Source organism: Danio rerio, chromosome 11 (assembly GCF_049306965.1).
Source record: "Danio rerio strain Tuebingen ecotype United States chromosome 11, GRCz12tu, whole genome shotgun sequence".
NCBI lineage: Eukaryota > Metazoa > Chordata > Actinopteri > Cypriniformes > Danionidae > Danio > Danio rerio.
Genome location: NC_133186.1, coordinates 8,913,364 through 8,937,500, shown reverse-complemented (window position 1 = coordinate 8,937,500; position 24,137 = coordinate 8,913,364). Strand labels below are relative to the sequence as shown.

The 24,137-nt window shown below is 35.9% G+C and overlaps 2 protein-coding genes across 49 annotated transcripts in view; one reads left to right on the top strand and one right to left on the bottom strand.

Moving 5' to 3' along the window:
• Positions 1-24,137, top strand: part of si:ch211-51h4.2 — a 488,455-nt gene that overhangs the window by 304,364 nt on the left and 159,954 nt on the right. For 38 of the 48 annotated variants that reach the window (XR_012387016.1, XR_012387017.1, XR_012386996.1 and 35 more), the window contains 2 exons: positions 4,211-4,314; positions 4,387-4,564. Coding sequence is in view for 22 of the 48 variants with exons in the window: in XM_073916367.1 (XP_073772468.1) it covers positions 4,211-4,314; positions 4,387-4,549 (267 nt within the window). In the remaining 26 variants the exon portion in view is untranslated. Of the gene's footprint in view, positions 1-4,210; positions 4,315-4,386; positions 6,291-17,022; positions 18,368-24,137 lie in introns of those variants that run through there. The other 10 variants (XM_073916382.1, XM_073916365.1, XM_073916381.1 and 7 more) reach the window with 2 other exon arrangements.
• tbl1xr1a (TBL1X/Y related 1a) overlaps positions 14,092-24,137 on the bottom strand; it is a 124,927-nt gene continuing 114,881 nt past the window's right edge. Inside the window, exons 15-17 of the mRNA XM_005172823.6 lie at positions 21,976-22,141; positions 21,791-21,892; positions 14,092-18,981 (exon numbers count right to left, since the gene is read on the bottom strand). Of these exons, the coding sequence (XP_005172880.1) occupies positions 18,955-18,981; positions 21,791-21,892; positions 21,976-22,141 (295 nt within the window). The 3' untranslated portion in view covers positions 14,092-18,954. The remainder of the gene's footprint in view (positions 18,982-21,790; positions 21,893-21,975; positions 22,142-24,137) is intronic.

The window sequence follows — 24,137 nt, the reverse complement described above, 5'->3', positions numbered from 1 at the left end:
TCACTTCACCCATTTAGCATTAATGTAACTGTGCGTTTACACCAAAAGTGGAGAGAGTGTCAAATAGGGGTGTCAAAATTAATCGTTTCTTCGGTGCACCACAATGCAGACGCGGACAATTCGGTCTCGGTTCAGTAATAATCATAACCGGTTATTACTGACGTCATTTATCTCATATGCGCTCTGTCGTGAGGAAGGCGATCACGAGTATTTACAACGCTCTAACTGCTTAAAACTCATAAACTGTGCTCAATTTCACTGTGTGTGTGTTTGCTGGATCAGTGTTTCACTTACATATACAACAAAAGCCCCTATTTCACTGCGATTGAGAGAATGAAAGTACTCCATTTCTCTCTCTCTCTCTCTCACACACACACACACACACACACAGTGGCCCATTTGACCTGCTGGGGTGGCTTTTCTTCTCCTCACGGCTGTTTTACAGCGTTACTTCTGGATAAAGAAACGAGCGCGTGTCTGCAGAGTTTTCTCCACTGTGTCTATCATACATCAACTGTGAGATCGCCACTGCCGCCTGCCGCTTATCAGTGTCACTCATCTGAAGAGCGCAGCACGCAAGAGCCAATCGCAACCATTTTTGTTGAGGGTGTGACCAATCAAAGAGGTGTAAGAGAACTAGAAAAGGATCAGAAATTTTGCTGGATATTTATATTTGTTTATATTATTTGCTTAATGCTCGTTTTGTTTAAAGTTACAGTTTATATATCTGACTGTTTGTATTAAATGACAAAATTGTATTACAAATAATATATAAATATAAATATATTCATACATTTTAATACAAGAACTGCTGCTGTGAAGAAAATATAAAACTGTGTATGAAAAGCACCGGCAATGCACCGTGATGCACCGAAATATCGAATAGAACCGAATCGATGGCATGATAATCGTAACCAAACCGAACCGTGAGACTAGTGTAGGTTCACAGCTCTAGTGTCAAAGTAGATGGAAGCATTCATTTTCAATGGGAGCCGGCGTTGATAAGTGTCAAGCAGCAGCTCGGTGCGTGTTCGCGGTGTGGATGTGGAGGAGTTTTGAAACCAATGATGCGCCCCAATTCACATACTTATACTATGCCCTAAAAGTATGTACTTTTTTGTGAAGGGAAAATATATGCTTTTGAGTGTGTAACAGAAGACATCATCCACATTTCTTTCATATTAAATTTCCTACCTTATTTGAGAGACAGCTGCAGGTTAATCTGCCATTCACGAGTCTTTCATGCAGAGAAATCTCCTCAGGTCTTTGGATAATTTTGCATTCAGACGTTAATGTCCAAACATATTTTGATATAAGTTCACATTGTTGTTGCAGATGAAATATAACACTGAAAACACTATTTGAATATTTTCCAGTTGGCTAGATATTGATTAACAGTCATACAAACATCTTTACCGAAGCTTTTCTACTTGACGGTTGGTTTCATGCGTCCATAATGTTAGTAGTTTATTTACACTTTTTACCCGCATTTGTAGTTCGAATTGAATTCATGTCCAACGCGCAATGTATGGTGGGCAGTATCAGCAAATAGAGTATGGACGCTTCTACACTTAAAATTTTTACAAGAAATAGTAAACCATCAGGGAACGTTTGGCATACTCTTTTCAACATATTACAATTAGGGACATACTAATTCTATTTTCAAATACTATTTAGGACCGATAGTATGTGAATCAACTTAATGGTAATGAGCAATGATGCGGTTCGGCGGCTATCAGTCGAAACGTAGATGTCCACAATCCAGGGAACAAAGTCCTGAGAATTTGTTGGTTTTTCCCAAGTGTTTGATGATTGGGATTGCTGGATTTCCATTTATTTACAATGTTTTCTTACTGGGAGAAAAAGTTAATAGTGATTATTATTATTATTTTTTTCTTAAAAAAAAAAAAGTTGCAATCACAACATGCCACAAAACAGTACTGCTGCTTCAGAATACTTCAGACATGGACCCTTATTGAATAAATGGAGCAAAGCCACACTACGCACAACAACTTGATCTTCCATAGTTAAATAAATTTGATCAACAACATTTTCACGCTAGAAAGCATGTTTTTATATGAGAAAGTAACTGATTTGCTGCAACGTCCCTTAAATACGAGATCAATGTGATGCTCTCGCCGCCTTTGGTGTGAACGCACAGTAACATTTAACAACAATAAGCTGTGATGATAAAAAAGTAAACAACAGACAATAAATAAATATTTTAGTAATGATAATAAACAAACAACTAATAAACTGTAAAGATGGACCTCTAAATAAAATGTAGCAGCTTTAAGAGAAATATTAAATGGAAACAGTGTGGTTTTTAGTATTTTTGTCAACGCTGTTTTAGTATCATTGTCTGTTTATTGTCTGTTTTCTTTTAACACTGCATTTAGAAATAAAGGACAACAGATACCTGCCAAAATTATTATTAATCTCTTGCTTTTTTCCTTTATTACAATATTTGATTGGATTAATTAATTTAAAAAAGGGAATGTGAAAAACATGCATAATATTTAATACCTTAATCTTATCTAAATAACACACTAAACAAAATAATCAGTAAAGATGAATTAAATATATCTATATGCAAAATACTAAAACTGATGAAACAATATATATATATATATAGTAAATATTTCTAGATTCATTTGTAAGATTTTACAGTAATGTTACATTAGTTCATTAACAAACAATAGACAATACATTTAGTACAGTATTTACTCATGTTTATTACCATTAGTAAATGTATAATAATAGTTCATAATAGTTCATGTTAACTCTGTGCATTAACTAATATTAATAAGTATAACTTCTTTTAAATAATGTTTTAGTAAATGTTAAATTTGTCAATTACAATAAATGCATTGTTCATTCACAGTTCAGGTTGATTAATAGATTAACTAATACCTACTTTAAAGAGATACTGTAGATACAAGATATTAAGAAAATATTTAACAATGTGTTGATGTAGATCAATAATACTATAACAGCAATGATTTCCATGGTAAAAATATTATATTATATTATATTATATTATATTATATTATATTATATTATATTATATTATATTATTATATCACATTATATTATATTATATTACATTATATTATTATATTATATTATATTATATTATTGTATTATATCACATTATATTATATTATATTACATTATATTATTATATTATATTATATTACATTATATTATATTATATTATATTATTGTATTATATTACATTATATTATATTATATTATATTACATTATATTATTATATTATATTATATTATATTATATTATATTATATTATATTATATTATATTATTGTATTATATCACATTATATTATATTATATTACATTATATTATTATATTATAATATATTATATTATATTATTGTATTATATCACATTATATTATATTATATTACATTATATTATTATATTATATTATATTATATTATTGTATTATATTACATTATATTATATTACATTATATTATTATATTATATTATATTATATTATATTATATTATATTATATTATATTATATTATATTATATTATATTATATTATATTATAATGAGAAAGAACCAAATCTCCTACCACAGCTATTCTGACGACACTCAGATCTACTTAGCCTTACTGCCTAATGGCTACAGCCCCAATGACACCCTCTGCCAATGCTTTATTGAAATGAAATGTTGGATGTGCCAAACTTTCTTTAGTTAAATAAAGAGAAAACTGAAGTCATTACATTTGGGAACAGAGATGAGATTCTCAAGGTGAATGCGTACCTTGGCTCTAAGGGTCAAACAACAAAAAATAAGGTCAAGAATCTTATCAGTCATTATTATATTATATTATATTATATTATATTATATTATATTATATTATATTATATTATATTATATTATATTATATTATATTATCATTATTATTATTATTATTATTATATTATTATACTGCGTAAAAACTTGCTGGATAAGTTGGCGGTTCATTGTGCTGTGGCGACTCCGGATTAATAAAGGGACTAAGCTGACAAGAAAATGAATGAATGAATGAATGAATGAATATATTATATTATATTATATTATATTATATTATATTATATTATATTATATTATATTATATTATATTATATTATATTTTATTATATTATATTATATTACATTTTATTATATTATATTCATCTCAATTGTCATTGTACAGGGATTTGTTGTGATGCTTGACAAAGTGGTTTCCTTCTCATTGAACACGGAGGTGGGCTTGTTCATCTTCCTCATGCTGAGGACCTCCAGATCGGAGCGCTTTAAGTGAGTAAACTGCAGCACTGGCACATCTGTGTTTCTCCATTCTACTGCTTCATCAGTTCCTCTTGTTTGCAGGCATCTGGTGGTTCCTCTAACAGCAAGTGACAGAATCTACAGACTCCACTGGCTTCTGCCCGTCTACTTCCTGTTCGCTGTGGCTTATGATGTCTTCCAGAGCATCCTGGAGATCAGCCAAAACATGACACTCACCCTTCACAACAACTCTTCCCATCAGTAAGAGGCTGGATATCAGGTGGGGCTTCATATGCTGCTGAGACCCTTTAAGAGCAGAATAATACAGTATGCTCTGCTAATGTTGGCAATCTTGGTTAACATGAGCAAATTATGGGTGAGATTAAAAAAAAATTATTGTTTAATCCTATTTTTTTCAAATTATTAAGAAAAAACGGAAGATGGTTGAGATTAGGAATGAAAGAGAGCAGGGTTTTTTCCTCTACAGATTGTTTGTGGCGATGTGGGTGATATCATATTGTAGTAAGCAAACTGAAATTCTCCCATTCTTTTTTTTTGTGTGTGTGTGTGGTCATTCAAACCCTTTTACTAAAGGCTGATTTATACTTCTGCATTAAGTACACACTATAGCTCCACCTTCACACCATCGCATATTGCTTATCGGACCCTGACCCACACCTCTCCAAAAAATATATAACTACAGTACGTGTCATGATGACGTAGAGCATAAAATCTGTGATTGGCCCGTTTGGTGTAGCTAAAGGCTGTACACTACACAAGGTGTCAGTCATATAGTTTTGAATGGGGGAAGATGTAATGAGTCTCACAAGGCTCAACTCTGGCACCTCTCCTGTTCAACCTTTATATGCTCACTCAGAGCCAAATAATGAGAAAGAACCAAATCTCCTACCACAGCTATGCTGACGACACTCAGATCTACTTAGCCTTACTGCCTAATGGCTACAGCCCCAATGACACCCTCTGCCAATGCTTTGTTGAAATGAACAGTTGGATGTGCCAAAACATTCTTCAGTTAAACAAAGAGAAAACTGAAGTCATTGCGTTTGGGAACAGAGATGAGGTTCTCAAGGTGAATGCGTACCTTGGCACTAAGGGGCACAAGACAATAAATAAGGTCAAGAATCTTGGTGTGACTCTGGAGTCAGATCTGTGTTGCAGTAGTCATGTCAAAGCAGTCAGTAAATCAGCATACTATCATCTCAGAAACATTGCTAGAATCAGATGCTTTGTTTCCAGTGAAGACTTAGAGAAACTTGTTCATGCTTTTATCAGCAGCAGGGTGGATTACTGTAATGGACTCCTCACTGGCCTTCGCAAAAACACAGTCAGACAGTTGCAGCTCATCCAGAACGCTGCGGCCAGAATTCTAACCAGAACTATGAAATCAGAACACATCACACCTGTCCTCTGGTCCCTACACTGGCTCCCAGTTACATTCAGAATAGAGTTTAAAGTATTATTACTGGTTTATAAATCACTAAATGGCCTAGGACCTCAATACATTACAGATATGCTGACTGAATACAAACCTAACAGATCACTCAGATCTTTAGGATCATATAAACTAGAAATTCCAAGAGTTCAGTCAAAGCAGGGTGAATCAGCTTTCAGCAACTACGCCCCCTGCTGCTGGAATCAGCTTCCAGAAATGATCAGATGTGCTCTAACATTAGGCATGTTCAAATCAAGACTGAAAACACATCTGTTTAGCTGTGCCTTTACTGAATGAACACTGTGCTGCGTCCGACAGATCCCACTATTGTCTTTCTTCTCTTTTTCATTCTATTATAACCTGTATACCTTTAATAATTTTTATAGTTTGCTTTTATTTTTCCTATAGTTGTCTCTTTTATTCTTGTTTATGTAAAGCACTTTGAATTGCCTCCATGTATGTAATGTGCTATATAAATAAACTTGCCTTGCCAAAGGAGCTAATCATTGATCATTATTGATTTATGATTCTCCATTTGGGGCTATTCAATTTTTATGAATCTTCTGGGTTCAGAAAACACGCTGGAATCTCAGCAAATACTTGTTTCACGAACAAAGGTAAATTTACAAAATCTTTTTGTACTGAGCCAACTTTTGATGAAGCAGCAACACTTCATATTTTTGTAATTTGTTTGACCTGCTGAACTCATTATTTACAATAATTATTTAAAATAGTTTTCCTGCATCCGTTTTTATTTTTTATTTTTTTATTTATTTATTTTGCTTGATTCTAACCCTTTGAGCGTCAATTTAAGAAATAGTAGTTGGCAAATTTTATTGGTGATTCCAAATATTAAATTTGAGCTTTGCAAACAATTTTGAAGAATTGGTTGTTTCTTCATTCCGAGATTTCAATGACTGTAATTCTCTGAATGGAAAAGGTTGATTTGTTAGATGAATACATTAAATCAGACTATATATGTTGCATTTATGATGAAGTGGTGGTGGAGCATTACAGCTCATTCTTCATGTCTTCATAGTTTCAAGGTGTACTCCCTGTGCAAGCAGCAGGTGCTGCACTATATCAGTGCCTGGATTGTTTTGCCAGAATGAGATTATAGTTCCCATCCATATCAGTCTAAAAATGCAACTTTTCATTTTACATCAGTCTTGGTACAAGATAGAACTACAAGAGTCAAGCTTTCAATAGAAAAATTATCAAAACTCTTTGGTCATTTTAAAGTGAATGGTCTCATCTGATTTAATTCTTTATGCTAGGCTAAGATAAAAGAGCTCCAGCCAGACTAGAAATTGTCTGAATGGATTCAGAAATGCTTAAACTCGGCTGTTTAACTGTAGGGGAGTTGTACAGAAGCATTTTTCCAAAAGAAAAAAAGAAAAAGAAAAATGAAGAGTGAAGTAGTTTAAGTTTGGTGTATTGAAAGCCAGTCAGTATATTAACTTTTTTTTTGTATGTGAGCTCTAGAAGTATGTTTATTACAAAATATAAAATAAAATATGGCTTTTCCTGGGGCAGGTTTTGAGCTTGATGTCTGATGTCTTGGACCTGGCAACCCTGCTTTTTGTTTCCTCGGATTTACACTTTTGTGATATAGGAGGTTATTTAACATAGTTTCCTTTTTCTCCACATGCAGGTGTACAAAAATAATAAGACATTTCAATTGGAATATACTTTAGCTTGTATGAACTCATAGGAGTGCCAGTGACTATGCCACACAGGTTTAACAAAGATATTTGTTTTTGACAAAACTGTTTGCAATCATTTTTTTTTTCTATTAAATAAAAGCTTTTTTGTTCATTTTAAAGCAAAACATCATCAAGTTAAACCAGTGGATCACAATCTTTTTTAGAGCACATATGTTTCTGCAGCCATTGCAGTTTTTAAATGAGTCCACTATTGTGTTGGTGACATACTTAAACAAAACACTGTTAACTGACTTAACTCATTAAACAGTCAATGATTTTAGTAAACATCACCAAGCCCAAAGAAACTTAGGCCCAATCCCAATTCTATTTTTGTACCCCTACCCCTTTCCCTTGGCCCTTACAACCGAGGGTTTAGGGCAGGGGTGGGCAAACCCGGTCCTGAAGGGTCGGTGTCCTGCACAGTTTAGCTCCAGCTCTAATCACACACACCTGCTTATAGATTTTTAGTGATCTTAAAGACACTGATTAGTTTGTTCAGGTGTGTTTGACTAGTGTTGGAACAAAACTCTGCAGGGACGCCGGCCCTCGAGGATCAAGTTTTCCCATCCCTGGTTTAGGGGAACGGCTTCAAAATTTACACCTAAGAATTGGGACCGCACTACAGCACCTGCACACGTCATCATATGTCATCACCATCTCCTGCTGAGATCATGAGATCAGACAATCGCGACTACTGTAGTTATTCCAGTTGTTTTATTTTTCTGTATTTATCTTCAGGAAATCACTGAAGGCATATATTAGGTTATCATAAAGATCTAATGTGGCAATAAGATCGTAACTGTTCTGCGCATTTACACAGTGGCCATATTCATCAATGTAAACACACAAAAACAACATTAGCATTATAGCAGACACTGTAAAATGCCAATTGAGAGCCACTGGACATTACTAACAGGGTATTCGAGTGTCAGAATGTTGTGGGACTGCTGTACAGGAGTTATTAATAGGGATTATAGATCGCAAAATTTATCGGTTTTTTTTTTCTTTTTTTTTTTTTTTAAGCATGACAGTAAAAAAAATGAACGTGGTTATGAATATATTAAAGTGTGTTTGTTTGTCTTAAATATTCGTAATAATGACAAAAAATGCTAATTTGTGGATCTCCTTACTTCCGGGTTCAGCAATACTGCCATTGTGGCAGGTGTATTCTGGGAAATTTTCTTACCCCTTGATTTCAAGTGTGGCCCTGAAAAATCTTAATTCGAAGGCCTATTCACCCCTTCCCCTTAGCCCTATGCCTTCAAGCTAAAGAGAATTGGGACACCCCTACCCCTTGGTGTGCACGCGCAAAACAAGGGGTAAGGGGAAGGGCTAAGGAGTAGAATTGGGACTAGGCCTTAGGCTGACACTTTTTAGACAAAACAGGACAATCAATATCAGATAATGCCAAAAGGCAGGTAGACCATCAGCAGAAACAGGCATTCAGACTAGAACTTCACAGGGCAGATTTATCTGAATTAATGAAGTTTTGGCCTAGCATCTGTTAGATTTGAGCAAATACAAATGTGATCTTGTTTTGTAACTATAACAATGTCTGAAACAGCACACTACACTTGACTGGACAAAATGTTTTCACTACTGCACAGACACCCATGTGAAGGGGCTGTGAAAGGCAGCGTCCCACAGGTTGTAAAGCACTGATTTTTTTTTTTTTCCCACATGCGCCTTTGCTCACGTTAATCAAGGATGCCAATATTAGTTGATGTTACTGTATTAACCCACTCTGTCCCAGTACACCAATAATGTGTCTATATCACTAAAGCAGTGGTTCTCCAAATTTTTTCATCAAGTACCTCCTCAGAAAAAAATTGTCTCTCCAAGTACAACCAAAATGAGCAGTACTGAAATACAGTGGTGTAGTAAGCCCAGTAAAGCAGCTAGGGCTGGGCGATTTGGCAAAAAAAAAAAAAAAAATATATATATATATATAGGTTTTTTATAAAGTTTGACCGATTCACAATTTCGATTTCAATTTTTTTATTGTGTCACTGGTCTTCTCAAAACATTACAACAACATGACTGAAGTAACACTCTCTTTAAAAGTAACTTGAAAAACCATCTGGTTAAGGAACATTGTATTTTTAATGGACATGTCGTACAAAAATCGGTCAAGGTGTAAATAAATGTAATCATCTGCCTTGCTGAAGATTTGAATAAGAAATATTTGTGTAAATATTGCAGTTGCAGGAATACAGATGTATTTCTTGCAAGTTTTGCTGAGCCTAGGAAAGATTGGCTGTCAGCTCGGCTTTGACTTTGTCTTCTGATTAAATGACAGGTTGTAATGATTTTTTTTATTATTTATTTATTTTTTATTTCTTAAAAAGATACAGTGGAAGAAAAGGACTGAACATGGAAACTGTAAAGCCTAATTAAACCCAATGTGTGAAGTTGTGGACGTATAGCAGAAGCAAATACAAGTACAAGATGTGTGTCTAATATAAATTATTATATTTAATCTATTTTTCTTTTTTCCCCTTTTAAATAGCGTTCATCTGATGCGCTTTGCTCCACTCTCTGTATTATGCTGCCTGATCTGTCTGGTTTTCAATTAAGTCCACTAAATGACGTCATGGGGGCGGGTACTTTCATTTTCACTGCTACAGTCCCTCACCTCTGCTCGTGTTCAAACCAAAAGATCGGCGCGGTTTTTCACATGGGAGACATTTACGTCCTTCATACATGTTGAGATCGAGTTTATCGACTTGATAAGGGAATGTCTTGACAATCCACACAGACGTGACTCAGACTAATGCAACAAGTAAAATCCTACATGACTTCACGCTTTAACAGGCAGTCAAGCAGGTCGCACACCAGAAGCGCCGCGACACGGCGCGCACATGACAGTTTAAACTATCACACACCAAACGCGCACATTCGCATGATATTTAACATGAAACTAATCAGATGGCGCTCTGTGGGGGGCTAAAATAAGAACTGCCTCCTGAATCGTGGCTGGGCAGCGCCGGTGTGTATAGAAACCTTCAATTTAATTTTGAATCAAATCGAGAAATCGCGATTTAAAAAAAAAAATATATATATATATATATATATTTTTTTTTTTTTTTTTTTTTTATCGCGATTTCTCGATTTGATTCAAAATTAAATTGTCTTAAAACGTAAATTCGAATTAATCGGAAAAATCTGAAAAATCGCCCAGCCCTAAAAGCAGCTACAACTCTCCACAGTAAAACAAACGTGGCAGATTACCTCAAAAATATATAGGCTATATGTCATATATGGCACATTATATACACAATTTTTTATACATTTTGAAATATATCTAGCATGTACATGACATATTTCATTCCTCCGCGAACCACTAGAAGGAAGCCCGCGTACCACTAGTAGCACACATACCACAGTTTGAGAACCACTGCACTAGAGGATGAGCCCATACAATACTGCACGTAAATTGGACTTATCTCCCATTTTACACAAGATTTATAGTTGTTCTAGTCCTCTTATTCATGCATGCTGAGAATATTTCACATCGCCCACTTGATGTGAATCTAGTAAACTGCATGTGCTCTCAATGAGCTTGGAAAACATATTTTGATTGTGTCAACAATGCACTGTGATTAAATCTGCAGCCGCGCCATCAAACCACGGCAACGTTCCTAGAAACGCTGCTACTTTTAACAAAGAGATCTTTAAGAAAATCACAGGCTGTTATTGCGGTCCAGTATATAATTTGTGATTTGATGAGCAGACTGGAGAGCCTTGACAAGGAATAAACAGCAAGACAACAGAGGAAAATATAGTGGTTTGAATGAAGGGGTGTGAAATGTTTACAACTGTATTTGTAACGCCAGGTTTCTGTTCAGTTTTTAAGACTGCATTGTTGGTGTAATAAATGGTTAAAAGAATGTCTTTGCTAAATTGTAAAGTTATTAAGATATGGCTTTTTTGGCTTATATTGGGAGTTTTGTTAAAGAGTCCCTGTTTTGCATGATAAAAGGTCATATTTTGGTTGCGTGCAAGGTCAAAAAACACTTTCATTGTCTTATAATCTGCATTTATTTTGACCTATTTATACCAATGACTCCCATGATTTGTTCAGCGATTCATTTGTTTCTAAACCCCTCCTTTGCGTGAGGCTAATCTGCTCATTTGTTGTGATTGGTCACTTCCTAGAAGTAATTAGAGCACCGAGTATATGTGAGAGCCCAATACACGACTGCATTAAAACAATGCAGTTAAACGCCAGCATATTTCTCTGTTCTTATCCACAACCCCAACTAACAACAATGACACACATTCAGTGTTAATCCACACAGTAGGGCTGTGCAATTAATCGAAAATCAGATTTCGATTTTGGCTTCAAACGATTATGAAAAAGCATTAATCGAGATAAACCATTATTGCATCATATACCGCCCCCTTTCCATCTGTTGCTCCTAAAAGCGCGAAAGACCGCGTGCTTATGTGTGTGTGGCACGCGCACATAGCCAAGCATGCGGCCGGTCAGCATTCGGTCTCATTCGCACACTGAAGCTGGAATTATACTTGCACCTGGCGCCGCATCGCGCACCTCCGCTGACCGCGCGCGCACCTCGCAAAACGGACGAGGCGCAGACATCTAAAGTCATCTTAATGCGAGCGCTTTGATGGTCAAATAGGTGTCAAAATGCAGTGTTTAGTGATTATTCATAACCCTCATTTGTGTTATAAACAAACAAGTTGAGGATCAAAAGATATGTGAAAGAGAAACCATTAAAGAGACAGCACACGATGTTGTTTTTATCATTAATCAAACAAAGCGAGAAAATTCCTCTGCTCTTGACTGAAGGATTTTTGTAGCTAAAGTTTTATTCTTACAGTGAAGATGCTTAAAGCACAGTTTGTTTCATATTTTATTCTATGTATTTATTTCTCTTTCCTTTGCAGGGAGCAAAGTAACTGTATGTATACATTGAAGTCAGAATTTTTAGCCCTTCTGAATATTAGCAACTCTTTTTCTGCCCAATATGTTTAATGGAAAGAAGTTTTTTTTTTTTTTTTTTTTTTTAACTTATTTCTGAACATGATAGTTTTGATATATACTTCTGATTACTGATTTCCTTTATCTTTTGCTATGATGACAGCACATCATAAATATTTTTCTAAACACAAGCATTCAGATTAAAGTGCAATTCAAAGGCTTAATAAGGGTAATTAAGCAATTCGTTGTATAACAGCAGTTTCTTCTGCAGACAATCAAAAAATATATTGCTTAAGGGGGCTAATAATATTGACCTTAAAATGGGTTTCAAAATATTTAAACCTGCTTTTATTCTAGCTAAAATAAAACAAATAAGCCTAGAAGAAAAAATATTATAGTAAATACTGTTAAAATTCCTTGCTCTGTTAAACATCATTTGGGAAATATTTATTAAAAAAAAAAACTAATTCTCAGGAGAGCTAATAATTTTGACTTCAACAGTAATCGTTTTGAATAATCGTGATTACAATTATGACCAAAATAATCGTAAACCACACAGTGGCAAAAGTTGATCTATTTTAAAAATTGACCACGCCACGCGTGTGAAGAAACAGGTGATGGTGGCTATAGCAACAAACAGCAGGAGATCGCAAGCACAAACGACATTTAAAGGGTCACGAAACACCAAAACACATTTTTTGAGCTGTTGACAGTTGTATATGTGTCCCACGCTGCTAAAAACACTGTTAGGACACATATATTTCACAAAAAAAGTGAAAATTGGTTGTTTTTGCGTTATTTCGAGCAAATTCGTACTTCCGGTTTGAAACAAATTTTTGAAGCTGCGTCACGACCCTGAGATCTTACTGTGTATTCCAGTGTGTAGACTGGATGTCTGTACCTGTGAGTTCCTTATTACGTCCCTGAGTGTGCTGCATTTATTCATGAGTAGGACTTGGTTCAAACCAATCAGCGTGCTCAATTGTGCAACTTCATTAATATTCATTAATGTTAGTGTTCAGACAGCAGAGAGACGACACGTTGGTTTGCCAAAACGGATATGTGTTGGCTTGCACTGAGTCATACAGTAGTTCTAAAGTTCAATTTGAAATTGTTTAATTTATTTTCAGGATCTGAAGTGAACCCTCTGCTGCTGCTTTCAGCAGTATGGCAATACATGTGACGTAGAATGGTGTTCAAACTCACAATATTAACATTTAACACTGAATAAAGCACATGGCATGTACCTGAGGGGATTATTGTCCATTTTTTGCTGTTCAGCTGCAAGTAATTGAAAAAAAATATTAATAATTAATTATAAATTAATAAATTCCACATTAATTTAATTCTAAAATATAATTTCAGGTGTTGGTTAGAACAAAATATCCCTTCCATTGCGTGTCGTAGTTTTAGAGCAAGATTTAAATAAGCCTTTGTTGGTGTTGTCAATCTGGCAACCTGCTCTTGCGTGTGTTGAACCAGGGGTGCAATATCTACTTCAACCACTTACATAATGCTCCTTTAAGTTTGTTAGATAATATAAAAGTGATTGCATGAACTTAAATTAAGTCCAGCATTATACCCAGTATCTTGTGACGCACCAGTGTGTTTCTTATATCAAGAAGCAGTGTAGTACATCTGAGGGTTAATCGCCAGCTTCACTTTACATGGAAAGCTAAGTCAGAAGAATAAACACACAGCCATAATATCAAAATATACTTTATTTTGGACTCCAGATCTGATTCAAATGACAACAGATCAATGCAATGCAAGGGGTTCATTTTTGCAACCAAAAACGTTTGACTGGGGGAGACAGAGATCAGGTGTGGGGACATCTGAGAACACGAGGGACTCAGAGTGAGCAAAAATGAGGTCCAAGCTGTACACCCTCAAACCGACCTCCAGGAGTTTGGTGGGGTTTTCTTTTCCATGTTTTTTTTTTTTCTCTTTTTTTTTTATCATTTCTTTACTCTTTTTTTTTTTTAATAGCTACAAAGAAATATGAATTACAAAAGTTTTAAAAGAGTACAAAAAGTCCAGGAGACACAGACGCAGTAAGAATAATGACACTGAAGGATGCTGTGGGCAGGCAGAGAAGAGCAGACTCAAACACCCTGCAGACTGGAATAAATAGTGTTTCGATTGGATCAGTTTTACACAAACCTCAAAATGCGACACCCTTGTTTAAAAAGCAAGGTTAAACATCATACGATGTCCTAAAAATATTTTTGCAGGGGAGAACAAGAATTCAGAGCCTCTATCACATGACAGAGACACACTTTAGGGATCTGTGACATTTTTTAAATGGTCGAAGCTTTAATAAGCACGACTGTCTAAACACTGAGAAAAACCAATGCATATTAGTATAGACTCATGCGTGCGATTACTGTAAATGAACACATCATATAATCCCAAAATGTCTTTTAGATGCTTAATAATGTGACTTGCTTTACGTTTTGAGTTCTTGGATGTAAACAGGAATCATTTGAAATGCGCAAAGTTAAGATGTGACTCTGTGTTTAACTCTTTCCCTGCTATTTACAGATTCTGCCATCTTTTGATAAAGATTTGCCAGTTATTATTCACACATTTGTTCATTTACGCATTTATTTAAACCTCAGTTGAGCACAAATTGAGAAGATAGTTGTAAACTAGCAGTCATTGACTACGTTTACATGAACATCAGTCATGGAATTTTTTGCCTCAATCTGAATAGGACATTAATATGACTTGAATGTTCCTTTCAAGATCCCGTTTAACACGTTATAACACATAATTCAATTAACGTTATTGCGTCTCCACGCTATACGCATTCCCTTCGGAGTTTCGCTTTTAATTTGTCGACTGTAATTCTGCAACTCTGCTAGTTAACTTTCATTCAGGAACATTTCATGTTCCCGTGACAAACAGAGGTATAGACTGATTTTGCGCGGCCGCCATTTTTAAAAACGAAATCCAGGCTGCGGTGGGAAGAAACCCTGTATAGCTGGCTGTATATCTTATCAGTGAAGAGAAAGTGACACAAATGTATCATTTCACCGCCTTCCCAGTGACCCGAAGGTGAAATAAATGGTGAAAATAAAAAGGGATATCAGAGCTCATTTTCAGCTTGGTTAAGGGAAATGGCACTAGTTAGCTAACGTTCTCTTTCCCAAACACACGGTTTAGATGTCATTTATCAAACTCGAGTTAATAAACTGATTCTTTCACTATATTAGACTTGTCACGATACTGAATTAAAAGATAAAACATTAATTTCCTGCCAACATTTAAGGCAATGTTGATGGCTTTCTTAAAACAGAGCTGATTTGCCATTGTGTTCACGTGCTCAACAGAAATGCTTGTGATTGGCCGAGAAGGTCATCAGTTCACCCTCCACTGTTTACCGAGCACAAGAGACAGACAAGTGATCTGCTTGATGACTTGACTGATCACAGCTGATTCGTGCTTCAGTCTCTGTGTATCTGTGTTTGCACTGGGTGAAGAGCAGTTTACTGAGTGCAAACCAAACACAGATACAAGGAGACTGGAGCGCGAAGCAGCCATGAACATCAGTCGAGTCATCCGCGCTCAGCAGCGCTTCAATGTTAGCGGGAAATAGACGGTTTTAAAACTTCAGTACCGGGACAACACTATTACAGACAACACAAGGGCGTGCTACAGAGGACTGCAGTGATTTATCGCTCACCGCGTTACATAGGCTGAAGCAGAAAAGCATCCCCATTATGTTTAACTGGTGCCATGAACTGAAGCATAGCAGGACACTTAAGCGTATCACTGAGATTGTGATGTTCTTTGATGCTAAATTGCTTTTGTTTAAATTAAACTTACTGAATGATATTAAAGTGATGTTTACACCATTTCTGCATTTTGAAATCTCGGCAACAGCTGGAGGTTTGTAGTGCACGGCATGTTAATACAATGTTTACAGTGCTGGTCCTATACTTCCGGGTTTCTTCCCACCATAGCCTCACTTTGGTTCTTTAAAATGGCGGCAGCATGAAATAATGGATGCGAGTATGAAGTAAAGACTGGTGTTTTAATGGAATTTGATACAGCACGCTGAATTAAAGTGTCAAACAACAGTGTGTATGGAGTATACAGGCGCAAAACTCTTTGAAAGTCCAACATGACGGTAATAGTTTGATTGCGGTGTTTACATGTAGGGCTGGGTGATTAGTCGAAAAAGTAAACGGAATCGACATTTAGAACCTTAATAGATCTAATTTTTTCTGGTCAATTTTTTCGATTACTTTCCCTATCACATGTATAGTCAAGTGACCCCGCTCTGTTTACACTTCTGCATAAAAGGGAATCAAGCTGATCTTTCAAAAAAAATGAACCACACGTCACAACGACACATAGCATAAGCTCAGTGACTGGTCAGCTTGGTAGCATTGATGAATGTGGGCGGCGCGGAGAAGGCAAATAAATAAATAAAATAGTTGTTCATTAATCATAATCGAGTTAAAAGTGTTCATTTTTATTTTAGGCCAAATTGCCCAGCCCTATTTACATGTCTGTACTGTACTTTAATAATGAGATTAAAATCGGCATACTCCACATTTCTTAATTCGATTTCTGCTTAGTTAAAGTTGGATGTAAACGTATTCGTTCATTCATTTTTTTTTTAGGCTTAGTCCCTTTATTAATCTGGGGTTGCCACAGCGGAATGAACCGCCAACGCCAGCTGCAACCCATCTCTGGGAAACATCTATACACTCATTCACACTTATACACTACGGACAATTTAGCCTACCCAATTCACCTGTACCGCATGTCTTTAGACTGTGAGGGAAACCGGAGCACCTGGAGGAAACCCACGTGAACAAACTTCACACAGAAACGCCAACTGACCCAACCAAGGCTCGAACCAGCAACCTTCTTGCTGTGAGGTGACAGCACTACCTACTGCGCCACTGCATCGCCCTACATACTCATTGACTTCCATTTTTCAAAGGAGGTAAAGGATAGGGGTTTCATACATTCTTTGAAATATGCTGTATTTGTTTAACAGACTACTTGAGTTTAATTTTGGATGAACTATTTCTTTAACAGATTTATTCATCTGTTTTAGCATATGCAATAGGTTATATATTTAAATTATACAGAATCTGGATCTAAAACAAGCAAAAGAAGTATTGTTTATGCAACTGAATGAATCAAACATTCAGCAGTGTAGAAATTAAACCGTCAACATTATTAAATAAACCTAAAATGATCTGCCACTGTAAAAGGTCTAGTTCACAAAAAGTTCCATCTTCCATCCTCCACTTATAAAAATCTTCTTCTTTTTTATTTTTGTTGAACGCTGTTTTATTTAATTAATTTATTTATTTATTTATTCTGTTAATATAGAATTTGATGGCTGCTGGTTTCCATAGTTGTATCGACAATATTGGAAACTAGCAGCCATAGACTCCATGGATCACATTTTTTAAAGCATCTTATCTCAAACTGTTACAGAACTACTATAAATGCTGATTTATACTTCTGCGTCTAGCGCACACCGATGGTCTGGCACACCCTTTACATGGCCGCATCCCCCTCGTCGTATGTAACTACACGTTGTACGTATGTAACTACAGCGTAATCTTTGACAAAATGTATGTTTAGATATTCCAACAACATATTGTGAAAGCTGTTTTGCTGGTGCTGGCAGGGAAAGAGTTAAACAGTCTTCTTTAAAACGTTAAATTAAATACAATTATTAAAACAAGTTGGGAAGTTGAATTCAAATATTGCAAGTTTTAAATCTGCATGCATGACAAAAGTCCTCGCTTTCTCGACCAGAAGAACTAACTGTTTGTGTTCAATGTAGCGGGAACATCTATCAACTAAATACACTAGTATGAGTGAAGATGCATTTCCTGTATTGTGCTGTTGTTTTGGTTTATGTACCTCACTTTTTCAGGGGGCAGGAAGGGAGTTGACAGTTACACCGTAGCATTAAAAAATTAAACCAAAGAACAAGAAAAAGATTGAAAATAGCTTTTTTTCATGTCCCCACACTGTTGAAAAAATCACAAAACATCCAGTACCAAAAGACTAAATAACTGTACTCGTGTGTCAAACAGAGGAAAACATGAGTCCTGAAATCATGCAGGCGTGACGCCAAATCAAATGTGCGATAGAAATAAAGAAAGAGGGGGTGGGGAGGAGGAAAAGAAAATGCTTGATATGTCTGCACACTGAAACGGAAACTACCAACAAAGATTAAAATCCTTTCGTTCGTTTATTTTGATGAGATTGGTTTTGAAGAACAAATAGTAAAATATCTTCCAAATTTGGTACATATACCAGTCCTCTTGTCTTTATTCCTGTTATATTGTTTGTTTGTTTTCCTCTCTCTCGATCGCTCGCTCTCCACCTTACAAAAGTCATTTGAATGTCTCTGGTTGGAATCACGTCCTCTCCGCTCGGCCGGTGGCGTCAGGGTGCTTGTGTTTGTTTGTCTGTAGTGGCTGGCCATGGTTCACTAGGGACTGTAGCAGTTTGAGGGTAAGGGACAGTCATTTTGGCTATGTACACATTCATAGTCGGTCCATGGCTTCCAGCAAGCAGCGCTATTTCCGCAGATCTAATACACAAACCTAAAATCAAACACAAAAAAAGGTAAATATAGGCATTAAGGAGTCCATGACTAGAAAGCAGGCCTGTCAAGCTCCTAGAGTGTCGTAGCCCTGCAGAGTTTAGTTCCAACACACTTCAACACACTTACCTGTAGCCTGAAGGACTCAATTAGTGTGTTTAATTAAAGCTAAACTGTGCAGAGCTGTGGCCCTCCAGGAACTGAGTTTGACACCTGTGCCATAAAAGATTAGTTCACTTCCAGAATGAAAATGTCTTGATTAAGCATCACCCTCTTGTCATTCAGGATGTTAATTTCTGTCTTTCTTCAGAGGGAAAAAATTGAGGAAAACATGCAGGATTTGTCCATACAAAGTGGATTTTAATGGTGCTCAGTGGTTAGAACTTTCAAACTGCAGTTTAAATGCCGTCTAAATGATCCCAGCTGAGGAATTAAAGGTTAAAGCTTCTTGCACAAACTCTGGTATTTCAGCATTTAAGACTAAATTGTCTTATATATATATTAGTGCTGTCAAAATTAGTGCAATTAATTTGAAATATTTACCACGTTAAAAAGAATTAACGCAATTAACGCAGTTGCATTTTTTTTAACATGCAAAGAAATATGGATTAGTCCAAGGAAGCACTTTTTTTAAGGCAAGTTTCAGTATAAAACAAATAATGTCGCATCACCAGGCTCTCCAGCATTTCCTCCAGAGTTTCATCTAATTTTGTACGTTTCATTTTCAACTTTCAACTTTTGTTGTAATGGAATTTAATACCACATGGTGAACGGAAAGAAAAACCTCCGCATTTCGTGACTCGGTGATCCTTTATGGTAATCAAAAATCGCTTGGACCATGTACCACTCGATGCTTCTTATGTCCCTGTCGAAGCACCAGTGGCAACCAAATTAGGCACCGAAATGCATATGCTGATTCAGTGATTCAGTACTCTCAGCTCACATCATTTAAAAGAAAAGGTCCAAATTGTCCCCCGATAATGTCAACAGACTGGACTTTCTTAGCAACTGGCTGAATGTAAAGGAGGACTAAGCAAAAATGTTTCTACTTTATAATTAATGTTCTTAACTCACAGCAATACAACTTCACAATGAGTGCAATTGTTTGTATTCAGTACTTTATTATTATTATTATTATTATTTTCCAATTTCCATATCTGCAATGCCTATATTTTGGCATTTTTTTGCAGTCCACTTAGAATCCAACATCGAAATCAATGTTTTCTTTATTGACATTGATTGTTTTGAAATTCAATTTACATTAACATGCCTGTGTTTTTATTTCTGCAATAAATATGACTGTCAAGCCAGGATCTTGATGGTTTAGTGTGGGTGTGTTGTTTACATGAAGAAATCTGTGTTACAAGTTAAACAAAAATTCTAATAAACAATTATATTTTGAATTTAAATAGTTTTTGTCTTGCGTTTACATAAATTTTACATTTGAATAGCCAAAATTACAAGTTTCAGTCTTTTAAATGTGATTAATCGTGATTAATTCCGAAAAAAAGTGTAATTAATTTGTTAATTTTTATAGTAACACAACAAAAAGTATTAAAGGATAGAAAAAAACCACAATAAATGTAAATATGAAACACAGAATTTTATGTCACAATTACAGTGTTGTTATAAGTAATCCTGTATAGCACAGTTGTGTGATTTATAAACCAAAATTAACTATGCTGTATATGTTTTTTAGTTACACATTTACATGAATGTATTGAGCACAATTATTAAACAGTGCACTTAATGAAGATATCTGAAGAGAAGTCTTTAATTCCGTGTAAAAAATCATTCTTTTTCTTTTGTTTTGACTAAACTTGTTTCAATAAATATTAAACAAGGAGATGAAAACAAATAGACTATAGATATGAGAAGTAACGAAATTGTTTCAGAGTACTGTGATGAAATGCTGGTTAAGCATATAAATGTAAACAGTCATTATAACAGAGCAGAACGCAGAGATAAATGAGTTATAGCGTAAATGTAAAGAAGAGACCGTTGTGTAATAAATACTGTACTGATAATCAGGGAATAAGATGTGGTATAAATCTCTCTCATTTTGGCGCTTTTAATTCTTGTGAAGACATTCAGGTGCTGCTTGTCAATTTGACAAAGCTTCTGTGTTCGTTCTTGCTGTCAATTGTGAAAGAAATGAATGATAAAAGGTTTCTGAAATCTGCTGTGACAGCTGCAGGCATTGTGTGACGTGTGTGCACGTGAGGGGACTCCGATTTGCCTAGGGAGTCAGATAGATTTCTCACCACACCGGTACTGCAAGTGGAGCTCGTGTATTACCTTGGAATGGTCTGTTTCGCGCAAAATGCTCAAGTGTGGCCTCAAACCGTTTCGATATGAACGATAATAGATAATACCGCATCACGTTGGGGAATCATATCGATATATCCCCAGAACTCAATATACAGCCCAGCCCTAGAGTCTAGCACTACGCTTTTGGTACTATTCTGTTGTGCTAGGTACCTTTTAAAAAGAGTGCCAAAAAAGTTGAACAGTATGGATTACTTTTTTGATACTTTTGACAGTTTAAACAAACATAAATGCCTAACGTACTGAACCATAGCGTTCAGTGTAAACAGGCTATTTACACAACAATGTTTTCATTGGTTTGATCCCTTTAAAGAAGCATTAAACCTGCAGTTTGGAAGTTCCACCTTTTGCCACTCAACTGTATGGAGACCCTTATTTTGTTTCCACAGAAGAAGTTAACATCTTGGTTGCCAATGTGGTGAGTAAATTTGTATATTCTAGAAGTAAACCAACCCAGAGTTGCAGTGTAAAATAGTACTTACAGAGCCGTCCGACGCACTTGCTCCTACTTTGTCTCCTGCTGCATTCCAGCAAACTTCAAAAATGCCCCCTGTCCCTCTGTAGCTATGGACTAAAGCACCAGTCTGTGGAAATGACGTTGACAGACAGTTCAGGTCAAGCTTCTGAACTGTTTGAATGGGATAATTGAGAGAGTGCTCGGGCTTACCTGTGTGTTCCAGATGTGGACACACTTGTCGAAAGAGCCGCTGGCTAGATGGCGTCCGTCAGGGCTGAAGGCCACACTGTACACGGGCTCCTGGTGTTTGGTTAGTGTGTGGATGCAGATGCCTCGATCTACATCCCAAAGCCGAACAGTGGAGTCAAAGGAAGCACTAGAAGTGTTGGAAAAGAACAAGTAGGTTTTACTGTAGTGATCAGTGCATATTGTATTGTGGATGCCACACTTACCAATATATATATATATATATATATATATATATATATATATATATATATATATATATATAAATGTTAATCAAAGTCAGTATTGTTTATTCTTACTTTAAGTTACAGTAGACCTTATCTATTTGTTTTATGCAAAATATTTAATGTTTAAGCTTTAATTTGACCAGCTTCTTCAACCAAATGACAAAACCTCAGCCGGGTGATCCGACTGGATGATACAGACCTGTCTATAATTAGCAGTAGTGAATATGCATAAGGCTGTCCAAGACATTCATTAATGTACAACCTCAGGAGTGTGCTGAAGACTAAAGGCAATTAAAGCCCATTAGAATCTGATAAAGACCTCTGGTTGCAGCAAGAATGACGAATCTCAGCTATTTTTAATTAATAGCTATTTTAGATACACTTAAAGCATTCATGCTGCTTCTGACCAAGGACAAATGAACCTGGTTTTTGTCATGCTCACATCTTAAGTCAGATTTATACTTCTGTGTCGAGTTCATACCTGTTGTAAGCATTTAAACTTCTGTGCTACTCTGGCAATCGCACTTTGAAAATGCAAGAAGGTATGGCTGTGCGATATGGGCAAAAAAAAAACCATCATGATTTTTTTTTTTTAACAATATTGCGATTTTAATTTTAATTCTGATTTTGTCCCAGACAGACTGAATCTGTGTTTACAGTGTGAATCTGAATCATTTTTCAAAAGAAAAACAATTAGATCTTTATCAAAGACCTGTCTCTGACATGTCTCTACAAAAGATTTAATCTAAATTGAATAAAAATCAGCTAGTAAAGCTATAATAAATTGTCTATAGAACAGACCCATGACAAAACAAATGTGTGTTTATGTGTGAGCATGCAAGCGCACTGTCAATCTCAACTAACGCCTGTTTCACAACGCAAGCGTCAGCGGCGCGTGAGCAGAGCGTGAGCAGAGCGTGAGCAGCGCGTGTGTTTTCGGCGTCCATGTTAACAGATTAGAGCTTTCATACCGCACGCAGCAGCAGCGCGTCAGAGCGAGGCGTGAGCGTCGCCGAAGCAGCAGTGCAGCGATAGTTTCGTCGCTGGGTCTATTTTTGACGCGCTGCTCACGCTCAATTAAAGTGACAGTGCATTGATAATGACCAAAACACATTGAATGACAGTAAAAACTAGCAATTTTACCCAATAAATGCGTTAATAATGTCAAATGGTTTATATATATAGTCATTCAAATGAACTTAAAACGAGTAAAAACGGCAACAAACATTTATTTAGGCCCGAACTACAAAACCGAATGTAAAACAATTTTACTATCAGTTTTGCTTAAGTTGCACACTAGTGTTGTAGGAGAGGGGAAATGGAATATTTACGGGATTTGTAGTCCATAGCGAAGTGTATTGTGGGTAGTGTAGTGCGACACGCATGCTGGATTATGTGAGCTCGCTGTGTTCTGTGCAGCTGAGCAGAGCAAGAAAGTTTTAATCGGCTTTGTTTTATGTTCACTCGAATTATTCCTACCGGGAGCTGTTTGCTCTGTGAATCTGACAACACGAAAATAAGTAAAAGAATGGCATGCATTAGTTACTTTTGTCCGTCTCATCATCTGCACGAACATGAATTAACGAGCTGTTATTCTGCCGCTGGACATCACTGAAGCGGAGAAATTAACACTAGTTTGATCATGTATAAATATCATTATAACTATATTGTATAAATATGATTATAACTAGGTCTACAGCAACCTGATAATCAAAAAACAAATGACATGATATCACAGGCGATTGTCTTCTGACTGTAGACACTTCTCATATAAGTTAGCTTGAGAAGCATACAGTACTAATTGATATATAAAATTAGTAAAATAAACATTTGCAGGTTAATGAAACAGCATAGGAGGGGCCTTGGTGCAGATGAAAAGTTTAAAAAGTGTATTTGTAT